At 36.9% G+C, this 12,177-nt stretch overlaps 1 protein-coding gene across 1 annotated transcript in view; it reads left to right on the top strand.

Moving 5' to 3' along the window:
* Nucleotides 1-12,177, top strand: part of EBF2 (EBF transcription factor 2) — a 207,920-nt gene that overhangs the window by 184,030 nt on the left and 11,713 nt on the right. Inside the window, exons 11-14 of the mRNA XM_056119136.1 lie at nucleotides 2,480-2,568; nucleotides 3,809-3,874; nucleotides 4,107-4,284; nucleotides 5,835-6,020. Coding sequence (XP_055975111.1) covers nucleotides 2,480-2,568; nucleotides 3,809-3,874; nucleotides 4,107-4,284; nucleotides 5,835-6,020 — 519 coding nt within the window. The remainder of the gene's footprint in view (nucleotides 1-2,479; nucleotides 2,569-3,808; nucleotides 3,875-4,106; nucleotides 4,285-5,834; nucleotides 6,021-12,177) is intronic.

Raw genomic sequence — 12,177 nt, 5'->3', positions numbered from 1 at the left:
TAACGTCTCTGTTGTGAGACTTGTTGTTACTGTGTTTGGCACATCGAATACGTCACTGGTAGCTTGCCAGACTCTGCCGTGCGGGCGAGATACTCTCGGTAGCTTGCCGGGCTCTCCCAGAGGGGCGGAGGAATCGAACTGGGCTCCAGCAGGTAGGGCGTTTGCCTTGCACGCAGCCAACACGGCCGACCCAAGTTCGATTCCTCCGCCCCTCTGGGAGAGCCCGGCAAGCTACTAAGAGTATCTCGCCCGCACGGCAGAGCCTGGCAAGCTACCCGTGATGTATTCGATATGCTAAACACAGTAACAACAAGTCTCACAATGGAGACGTTACTGGGCCCGCTCGAGCAAATCGATGAACAATGGGAGGACAGTGACAGCATAAAATGATATCTCAAAAATTGTGATATCATGGATGATTTTATTTTTACTTCTATGTTAAAATTTTATAGTTTGTTTACATAAAGTGCGCTGCTCTGATAGACTAAAAGCTCCAAATACTCATAAGCTATTATGCTAAAAACATGAGGAAATAATTAAAAGGAAAGACTCTTATGTTTGCTGCTAAAGTGCAGGTTCTTATCATTCTATTCTTTGTTTCTTTTTCTTTACTTTATACATTAACTTATAAATCTTAAACTTTGCATACAGGTGCTGCAACATGTATTGAATTGGAGAGTAGTATCATGTTAATTGAAATAAGTTATAAGAAGGACAAATTCCTGATGATCTCTCATTTGTGGGATAAAAACAGAACAGAGAATAATCAGCCCTGAATAATAAAAAATCCTTGGCATTAAACACAAAAGTAATTATCAAGTAGTGTGCAGGGTGGGCAGGGATTCTGGAGGAGTATGAAGGTCAGACTAGAGGTGGTGTAAGGCCAGTGGTGGGGAGTTCTGAGCACTTTGGTGGTGGTTTGAGGTAATAACATTTATCAATACTGTAAACCCTAATACTATTGTAACTACCTTAGCTATAATAATTAAATATGATTTTAAAATAAAAATAATTTAATTTGTTTAAACAATGGACTTATTAAAAATTGAGGAGGAGAAACAAGAAATAAACTGAAAATTTTGGTAAAATGGTTGAAATGTGTTGTTCATTCATTCATATGCTTACGCATTTTCCAATTGCTGACATTACTACATATCAAGCACTGTCTTCAACGGAGCATTGAAACAAAACAAGTATAAATTCTGTTCCTGTGGAATTTGTAGTATATGCTGGAGACCGACAATAAGCAAATGTGGCTGTAATGAAGTATAATTGGAAATTCTGAAAGAATATTATGCTTACGAATAAGATTTATGGGAACAATTCATAGAAAGCCTATATGTATGTATGAATAAATATATAAGAATAACTCAGAAAAGTGAATTTTTGAAATGTATTTTATAAATAAGTTTATTGGAAAAAGTGAAAAAGAATGTAAAAAATTAAAGGAAGCTTTTGTCTTCGTTAGGAACTGGGATATAACTTATTACAGATTATTTTAGATCTGGAAGGAGCAGAAAATAATTTATGTTCACTGAAGGAAGAAACAATAAATTATGATAATCTTGAAGTTATAGTTTCAAAATGTTTTTAGAAGGATTGACTTTGTTTACAAATAAAATTATTTTGAATCTTAAAGCAAACGTGTAGCACTGTAGCACTGTCGTCCCATTGTTCATCAATTTGCTCGAGTGGGCACCAGTCTCCATTGTGAGACTTGTTACTGTTTTTGGCATATCGAATACACCACGGGGAGCTTGCCAGGTTCTGCTGTGCAGGCAGGATACTCTCGGTAGCTTGCTGGGCTCTCTGAAAGGGACAGAGGAATAGAACCTGGGTTGGTCACGTGCAAGGCAGACGCCCTACCCACTGTGCTAAAGACAACATCCGAAACAAAATTATTTTAGGAGTTATAAATAGCTCATTATTCACTGTACCGTAGAAGATCAATGAATTGCATATTAAGGTAAAGGTAAAGGTAAAGGCCCTCCCGTTGATCGTCGATTTGCTCGAGCGGGCCCAGTAACGTCTCCATTGGAGACTTTGTTGTTACTGTGTTTGGCATATCGAATACTCTCGGTAGCTTGCTGGGCTCTCCGAGAGGGGCGGAGGAATCGAACTCAGGTCGGCCATGTTGGCCGCTTGTAAGGCGAATGCCCTACCCGCTGTGCTTGTATTTTAAATAACACATTTGAATCTTGATAATAAAACTAGGCAAATTTATTTTCCTTTTAAATTATCATTTTCTATCTAGTACAGATTTAATTGCTTTTTATTACTCAATGAAAAAGTATTAAACTACCATGAATCCCAAAGATATAAGTGTGAATTAACCAATGTCATTAGCCAAAATCTTGATTACACAAAATATGAATCAATAGATCTAAAATATAAGCCTTCTTTTTATTTGTAATTGGACTTGATTAGAAGATTATCTTTATGATCAATATATACTCAAAGAGAGACTTTTGTTTTTCAGCATTAAATGAACCTACCATTGATTATGGCTTCCAGAGATTACAGAAAGTCATTCCAAGGCACCCTGGAGATCCAGAGCGATTAGCTAAGGTAAAATGCTTTGTAAATTGATATATAAAAACTTTTTATAGAAATTCAGCAAACTTAGATAAATTCTTCAATTTAAGTTGCATAGTTAAATTAAATGTTGAAGTTTGACTAAGCTTTAGGTAAAATAACTTATAAAACATATTATTAATTGCTGAACAAATTTGAAAATTGTAAAACAGATGTGTTCTGAGTTTAACTTAGAAAACATTTTCAACTTTATGAGAATAACTAATAGTAGAGTTGTTTAAAAGTATAAATTCCTATAAATTTAAGTAAAAATTTATTTTCTCTTAATTTATAGCACACTTCAATCTATATTCAAGCATTTATTGAAATAAGATATAAATATACATTTAATACAAAAATTATCTTATATAAAATTTCTATGATGTGCATTTAAATGAACTTGCATATTATAATTCTTACATGACTATGGTCCATTATTTTAGTGTACTTTATTTTCAAATGTGCAATGTATTAGGTATTTCATTCATTAGAAGTTATTAAATTTAAAAATTTGCATTCTCATTTTAAGCACACAAATTACTTTTCTATACTGTGAGTAAAATTCTAGCACCACAATTGCCTCTATATCACACCTTTATCTTCCTCTTGGAAAAATCCCCAGTCCCACCATTAAATTAGATGATATCTGGAAAGTAGGTTAATAGCAATTTAAAAGGCTGTAAAAAACAGGAGGTAGAAAGCACAAAATGAGAGAGAAGGGATTACTGATTACTAATTCTCTCTGTTAAAGTGAATGGTGGGGGGTATTATTGAAATAATTCATCTTTCTTAGAATAAAATTTTACAGAAGGCATTGCCAAGATAATTTCAGTACTCTGGACAACTCCTTGGCAAGCAGCGACACACAGATCATCAATCATTTAAGGAATATTTGGTTAATTAGACTACCAACTTTTTTAAAAAGAATGGTCTGAAAGTAGTTTTTAATAACCTAATATACCACTAAAATTTTTAATCAATTCCATCCTTTCTTTGGCTATTTTTTGTTTTGATAGCACAACCTTTATGGAGTCATTTATGGAGATGAATTTCCTGTACATTATAATAGATGAATGTATATGTACAGCTATATTCTACCTATAAAACTAAATGTATAACCCCTTATCTAGTTATTTACATTTTAGGGAGATGTCTGGATGTTTGATTTTTAAATACAATTTTTATTCATTTTTAACATTTTCTTCTACTCAACTCTTTATTTTCCCTTTTCTAGGAAATGCTGTTGAAAAGAGCTGCAGATCTAGTGGAGGCCCTCTATGGAACACCACATAATAATCAGGTTTTGAACTCACATCTTGTTACACTGTATTGACTTTGGGGTTTATCTAGCCTATTCATAATCATAAACTTTTTACCTCAACCTGCCATTTTGCGGGGAGGGGTGGGACAGACTTGGTGGTGCTCAAGGGACCAAATATATTTCCAGGGATCAAAGTGGGGTTGGCCATGTTCAAGGCAAGCACCTTAACCCTTGAACTGTATTTCTGTCCCCTCAACCTGCCATTTTGTAGGATATCATTTTGAAGCGAGCTGCAGACATTGCTGAAGCCCTCTACAGTGTCCCCAGGAACCCTAGTCAGATCCCAGCTCTCTCCAGCTCTCCAGCTCACAGTGGCATGATGGGAATCAATTCTTACGGCAGTCAGCTTGGAGTCAGCATCTCCGAGTCAACGCAGGGAAATAATCAAGGTACCACCTTTCTCGGAGTCAAAACTAAAAAAAAACAAAATACCCATTTAAAAGATTCCTTCTGTTGGAGTGAAAGAAGTTAAAGCTTGATTCATACACCGTTAAAAAGTGTGCCCCCTGATAAGCAATGCAACGATGTATTGAATTATCTCAACCTTGTAGGTAGTACATTATTATAGATAATAAATAATAGTGCATTCCTAAGAACCATCTAAGCTTTCTATATACCATGTGTAATCTTCTTACCTGGCGACATATAAGGGTGAGATGGACAACTATGAATTTAGAATGATTTATGCTTACTAAAATTACATTTATAGGCACCATTTAAATATAGTTTATACATCTATTGTGATAGTAAATTGAACAATGGAAGGAAGCTGAGTTATTGTCATTATAATCTCTTATACATAAATTTTGATAATAATGGGAGAATGACTTGAATTTTTGGGTAAATTCTATTTGTTATCTCAAATACAAACAAAAGTTAGCTGTGCTCTTACATGTAAAGGATATCATGTAATAATTTCAGTCACTGAGGCTGATTTTTATTAATATGCTAACCTAAGAAAAGAATCTTTTTAAAAGTATGTAGATGTTCCTAATAATGTTCTAAACTTTGGCTATTTTTATTTCCAATTTCATGCCTCTAATGTGAAAGAATTTCTCATTCTCATGCTCAGGGTGAATTCCCACAAAAGGGTAGTTAGGACATATATTATCCTTTGGTTTTTCAAATTTGGATCATTTCCTAAGTAGCCTTAGAGACAGTTATCCAAAGGGGGCTATTTCATGATATATTAGGTGATATTTCTCCATTGAGGTTCCAGAAGGCTAGGGAGGATTCGTCATCCCCTCCTCCATTCCACTCAGTTGCCAATGCTTCCAAGTTCTCAATAAAAAGCAGCTCATTTAGATGAATTTCTAATACTCTTTGTATGAAAAATGTTTCCTATCCCTACCAAAGACACAGTAACAACCTTGTCCTACCAGTTTCAAAGCTGTGATTTGCAGAATACCAGTGGCCCTTGAGATATTTTAAGACTGCCTTTTCCCCACTGATCAGAAAAGATGCTACAGTAAGTTGAATTTGGAAAACACTAAATTACAAAGTTACACTGGATTATGTATTCTCTAGGCTGTTTGTATACAAATTTTTGAGAATGTCATCATTATGAAACATCTGGCAAGCTTTATTTGACCACAGAATGATTTTCCCAGGAATGTCCATTAAGGGGTTCCAGTGTTATGTAAAATGTGACTTGGGGGGATGTCTCTAGATGCTGCTATTAGCCATGAACTCCTTGGTGAGAGTCAGGGATGTTGACTGTCTTTGAAAGCAGAGCAGAGGGGGCCTGCTAGCAATGTGAACTTGACGGGAAAAGAGAAAGGAAGGTTAAAAAAGCTAAAATGAACCACTTGAATTCCAAGCTACTTTAGCTCTGTTGGGTGATAGTCAACAATCTTTGGGTCAGGTAGACCTGTGAAACCCAGTGCACTGTCCATGTAGGTACTGGTTTCTTCACTTGGGCTTTTTCTTTGTCATCCAGGATATATCCGCAACACAAGCAGCATCTCTCCCCGGGGCTACTCTTCCAGCTCTACCCCCCAGCAGTCTAATTACAGCACCTCCAGTAATAGTATGAATGGCTACAGCAATGTCCCCATGGCCAATCTGGGCGTGCCAGGGTCACCAGGATTTCTAAATGGCTCCCCCACCGGCTCCCCTTACGGAAGTAAGTGCTTTCTCCATCTCTTCAGCTCTCCTCATCTATGTTTAGAATTTCATTCATTTATCTGACCGACTCATGGAGAAGTAGCCCAGTTTCTTGATGAAATTTCCTGTCTCTTGTTCTCTAGTCATAGCTAAACTTGGGCATGTGAAATTATTACTAAAAACCTTCTGGGAGAAAGAAAACGAGTGGAACTATTTTCCTTTAAAGGAGACAGTAAAATGCGACTTGCGTAGATGTGTATAAGAAATTAGGATTTTGTTTTTTCTGTTTCAGTTAACATTGTGTACACCCTTAAAGTGTAATGATTTTTTTTAATCTTCAGAAGAACCTTCTCAGGTCAGGGTTCTTGTCTCAGGTTACAGATGAAGAAGATTAAGCATGCACAGTTAACACTTACCTAAGATCACATAGAATAAAGCAGGGCAAGGCTTTGGACATAACATTTTGGATTTTAAGTTCTTTAGTGTATGACCCCAGATCCCACTCTTAGTGTGTTACATGGCTTTCCTCTCCCTATATTCCCTAGTGATATGACACTGGACTACTTGAAAGAATGTGTTATATAGACACAGAGATTCTTATTATTAATCTATGAGGTAGTAGCAAGCCAGGTGCTCCCAATAGTTATGAAACCTCATTTACATGGTTTTAGGGGCTAAGACAGAAACTCTCCCAATGGTCTGAGGAGCCTGAGAGAATATGAATTTTTTAAAAATTGGATGGGAAACACTAAAAGCCAGGGGGAAAACCCAGCATGGAATGACTGAAGTGCCTGAGTGGAGTCACTTGACATGCTGAGTCTTGTTGCAGTGCTATAATCAGGGCCTCTTTCTCCAACACTTGTTCCCTTGGTGCCAGGAATAGTGAAAGTCAAGAACAGCATGGGGTGTTTCTACTGCAGCTCAAGAAGAGACATCTAAAGATTTGGAAGCTGCCTCTCTTAGTCTTTCATCCTTTGGGGACACTCACCTGTTGTTGACTTAGGGATTATTTCTTTGATTCGTATGCTTTATGTTTTGGTGAAGCAAGAAAGTTTTTGTTGAAACCTATTTAGAAAGATGTGAGGGGAGAGAAAGGGAGAAGTGTTGCGTTCAAGAGAGAACACAGGTCTCTAGAGTGGAAATCAGTAAGCAAAGAAACATCAGGACAGGCAAGCAAGAAACGTGTTCAAGGAAAAACGTGCTTGAAAAGCAAGCCTAATTCATACCTTTAGTGCTCTACACCAGGTGATAAGGATGCAGTTGCCAAGTAGTTAAATGGTAGTAACTGGTACTAGCTACTGCTAGTACAACTAAAATCTGGTAACTGTGGAAACATGAGTTTTGTATTGTAATTTGTTGATTGTCCAAATCAGTTAGATCAGAGTCATCTAAAAAAAACCAAACTTGCTTACTTGTTTGCTTGATTTTTTTAGCATCACTCTCTAGTTTTTTGGTTTTTGTTTTCATTATAGTTTAGGTACCATTTTTACAATAGTGTTAACATGTATGGTTTTGTTATACATAGTTGATGCACCTCACCACCCGCAAAATGTCCACCACTGTCCTTATGTCACCTCTTATTCTCCTCTTCCCTCCTGTATCCTGTCCCGAGCCCCCAACATTGCTTAGTAATTTGAGTTTTGTAATTCAGTACCTAAAATTTATCATTTTTGATATGGTATAATTCTATCTTTTGTTTTCTATAAGCTACAGTTTTTATTCTTCTTCCTCTGACATATTTTTACTTAAAATGATACTCTTTAATTCCATAGCTGCATACTATTCCTTTGTGTATATATACCACAACTTCTTTTCCACTCATCTTTCACTGAATATTTGGGTTATTTCTTTAGTTGGATCTTATACTAAGCACTGTGCTAAACATAGGTGTATGGATATATTTTTAAATTCATGTTTTTGTGTCTGTCTGAGGGATATATTCCACATAGCATATTCACTGTGTCATACAGAATAATTATTATTATCTTTTTGAGACATATCCATACTATTTTCCATAGAAGCTGAAACAGATGATATACCCACCAAGAGTGAATGAGGGTTCCTTTTTCACCACATCCCCACCAATGCTGGTTGTTTATAGGTTCCTTTATTTGTGCCATTCTCACTAGTTTCTTACTGGTATGATGATATAGATCATTGTTATTTTTATTTGCATGTATCTAATAAGAAGTGATACTGAACACGTTTATATGCCCACTGACCATCTGTATATACTCCTTAGGAAAGTGTTGCATGATTTCTTTTCTTATCTATCTTACTTATCTTATTCTAAAATATTTTAGAGAATATTACTTAGTGGATAGGTAGTAAAAAATTTAAAATAGAAACCACAAAAAACATAGATAAAAGAAAAATCTATGTTTAGGAAAATTAGATAAACTTAAAGCCAGCAGGGAGGGAATTCATTATCATTAAGGATGTCATTAATTTTGTTCTGATCGTACAAGATGGTGAAGCAGAGAGATGCATCAGTATTATAAACTTTTCTGTCCACACATTAATTTTAAATTTTTAGTAGTCAGGACAATCCTGGTTCTTCTGTTGGTGAGATCTTGGAGTGGTTTTTCCCAGACTTCCTTGTGGAGATGATACCTTTATGCAATAGGGACCATGTCTTTCCCAGCCCTATAAATGATACAAGGATAAGAGAGCCCTAATGTAAATAGTATCATACAACCACGGTGATTACAATAAAGTCATTCATGTACTTTTTAGATTTGGAAGGAAGGGAGGTTTGGAGTCACACATGCTCTGTGTAGGGCAACTCCTGATTCTGTGCTATGGAGTTTCTCCTGACAGTGTTGGACTATGTAGTGCTGGAGATTGAGCCCGGTCCTCCAGCATGCAACGCCTGTGCCCAGTTGCTTGTTGAGCCATTTCTCTGCCCCTTGGATTCCACATTAGAGCTTATAACCAACACAATTCCTATCAGTGCCTCAGAGCATGGATTTAATAAAAGTGATTATTATTTTCCTTCTAAAATATGGAGGACTATAAAATGAATTGCTCATGGATTTATAAATTGATCTATAGAAATAGAGAACTTGAAAACATGAGAAAACTATGCATTTAAATATTCAGTAATTTAAAAATTTTAACTTGTTTACACTAATAATATTAGGCAGAACCATACAAAATTACCTCCCTTAATTTCTCCAAAGGCCAATTTCACATAGTTCTATTTGCACACAGATAAATAAAGTTATTTGTATTAGGTCAAAACATGTGAAATCATTTTTTTTTTGTCAACCCCAAACTGTTGATACATCAATACAGTGTATTATGTGGTGATGAAGTGGGGAGAGTGGGAGGGCAGGAAGGGTAAAGAAAGTAAGGGAGAAGGAATAGAAGAGATGCAGCAAGAAGGAAATGGAGAGAAAGAGATTAGGAATGTTGGGTGTTAATTACTTAAGATTTTTTTGTATTAAACAATTCATTTGGTAGAAGGAATCCTTCTGTCCTCCACTATCCTTTGATCACTCACTTCCATTGCCACCAAGAAAGTAATAACCCCCAGATCCTCAGATCACCATTAAAACAAGAGGGCAAACACAGACTAGGAAAGGAAATCAGGAGTGGAAGGCATAGTAGAGGTATGCAAAGAATCACACAAACCCTGCTTCTGCTGTGTCTGTGTGATCCTTTACATCTTTGTTTTGAGTTGTAGACAATGCGGATTTTGCAGGAGTTGCAGTTGATGGATGGAGGTTCCAAACAGTGCATTCATTACAATAATATTTCTCAATTATGAAGGGACAAACAATTCCATGAAGATTGTTCTAGTAGCATCTGATCAGTAGTTTTAAATTTTTAAGTTGTTTTTATTGATTGAAGTTTTATAATTTACAATACTGTTAATGATGGTTTCTCATGCACACAGTTCCAGCACCACATCCACCACCAGTGTATTTCTAACCAGTTTAAGAGTTTGTCTTTGAAATGAAAAACAAAGAAAATCCCAGACAAGCAAACAAACAAACAAACAAAAAAACAGGGGGAAACCATTTCATAAATTTAGTTGCCTGTATCAAAAACCTCTAGTCTATGCTTTTATTTTTCATTGTATTTTTCAAACAAGTCTTGATACCAGGCGATGGCATGGAGATGTCTCTTGCCAGAGATGTTAAGAAGAAATAAAGCCAAGCCTCTAGGTCAAGTTGACTTGCAGTACAGCCAACACAGAGTGTCAAAAAACCCTGCCTCTTTACTGCTCTCGCTCTCACACCACTTCAAAAATGGCCAAACAGATGTTTTTTCAATTTCACATACAAACTTCACTTCCTGGCGGTAGCAGTGTGTGCCAAGTTCCAGCTCAGTGCAAGTTTTTATGGCTGAATTCTAAACCCCTGACAATAGGGGGTTATAATGAAATGCTGACAGACCCCTTAGCGCCAACAAATGCAATGGCTCGATGCAGAGGAGGATATGTGCCCGGTGAGCTCCAGCTGGGACTGTGCAAGCCAATCAATCCTTATAAGAAGAAAAGTGGTTTTTTTCTTAAATCCTATGTTCACAGAGATTTGGGGGCCAGACGTGCTTGCCTGTGCTTTGGCCTCTCTCCATGGAGAGAGAGAGATGTCCAGAGGAATCCTCAGTTGGGAGTATGTGTGATTAACTCTCCTAAAATGGTATCCCCAAAGATGGGCTATCCAACCAGCCTGCAACACCCCTGGGATCACTTCCTCTAAAGCAGAATAGCCACCAAGCAAATCTAAAGTTTGGGACAGAATCCATATAGGCAGGAATCCAACGGGTCCTCCGGGATTCCTGCTTCACGCACACAGACTTAGACTATGCTTGAGGCCCAACATCACAGTTTCAAAAATAAACCTCAAGACACTTTTATATTGTAGTGCTAAATGATTATTATAGAGAACTAAGAAGCTATGAAAATTACTTTAAAGAGAAAGCAACCGCCCCCGCCCCACCCTAACCCATATAAACAACAACCTCTTCCACATTTTGATATATTCCTATGGTCTTTAGAAAACAAAATCAGAATTCTATTTACAGTGGTAAAATTCTCATCGGAGACAATTTGAAAAGCATGTATTTTAAAAAGAAAAAGAAAAAGACACACTATATCTATGCCGACGTAGCCCATTGTTAACTTTTAAAGTATAACCATCCAGGCATGGATAGATAAGTTCTGACAAAGTGCAGTATCCACTCTGATGCACAAAAAGGATTCGGCCAGAATGAATGCAATGGAAGAGAAAAGCCACAACACTACCAAACTCACTTACACGATCCTCGTCTTTATATTATCCACCATGGGCGGGGCAGATAGCTCAAAGACAATATATAGCCTTTGTAGTGCACATACTTTGCATGCCAGACACCTGGGTTCCACCCTTGGCACAGCATGGTCCCCAAACACATCTGTGAGTGCCCCAAAGTAGTTCCTATGCACTGTTAGGTGTGGTGCCATTGTCCACTGAAACAAACAAAAATACGATATCTACCAATGATGCAGACCTCCAGAAAACGGGTACTTGGAGTGGTTTTGCATCAAAAAGTCAACTGCAATTAATAAACTTACCTGACTCTTACCCCTCCGCCAGCTTTCTCTACAAGTAACCTTAGTTTTATTAACAATGTACGCTAGTCATTTTTCTTTTACAGATGATAAAGGACTTAATCAAGGATGGATATTAAAATGATTTAGAAATGTTATCGTGCTTGTTGCTGATAGCTATTTTTGTCAAGGAAATACAAATTTGGGGCTGGAGCGATAGCACAGCGGGTAGGGCGTTTGCCTTGCACGCGGCCAGCCCAGGTTCAATTCCCAGCATCCCATATGGTCCCTTTAGCACTGCCAGGAGTAATTCCTGAATGCATGAGCCAGGTGTAACCCCTGTGCATTGCTGAGTATGACCCAAAGAGAGAGGGAGAAAAAAGGAAATACAAAGTTCACATCTAAATCTTTAGAAGCTTTTACTAGTATTTCATTACCCAAAATAAAACATACTCATTGTAAAGGAATTTGAAAATATGAACAAGAAATAGGAATAAAATTAAGAGCAGGTATAATCTCATCAGCTGATAGCAACTTTACAAGTTTAAATGTATATCACCTTCTTCCTGACTTTCACTTTGTAAAACAAAGGTAGCAAGTGGGTTTGATGTATATGTTGTTTTTTTCACCTAGAAAG

This window comes from Sorex fumeus, unplaced genomic scaffold (genome assembly GCF_029834395.1).
Source record: "Sorex fumeus unplaced genomic scaffold, SorFum_2.1 ptg000039l, whole genome shotgun sequence".
NCBI classification, from domain to species: Eukaryota; Metazoa; Chordata; class Mammalia; order Eulipotyphla; family Soricidae; genus Sorex; species Sorex fumeus.
Note: the sequence above shows the minus strand (reverse complement) of the source record. Positions and strands in the feature narration are given on the sequence as shown.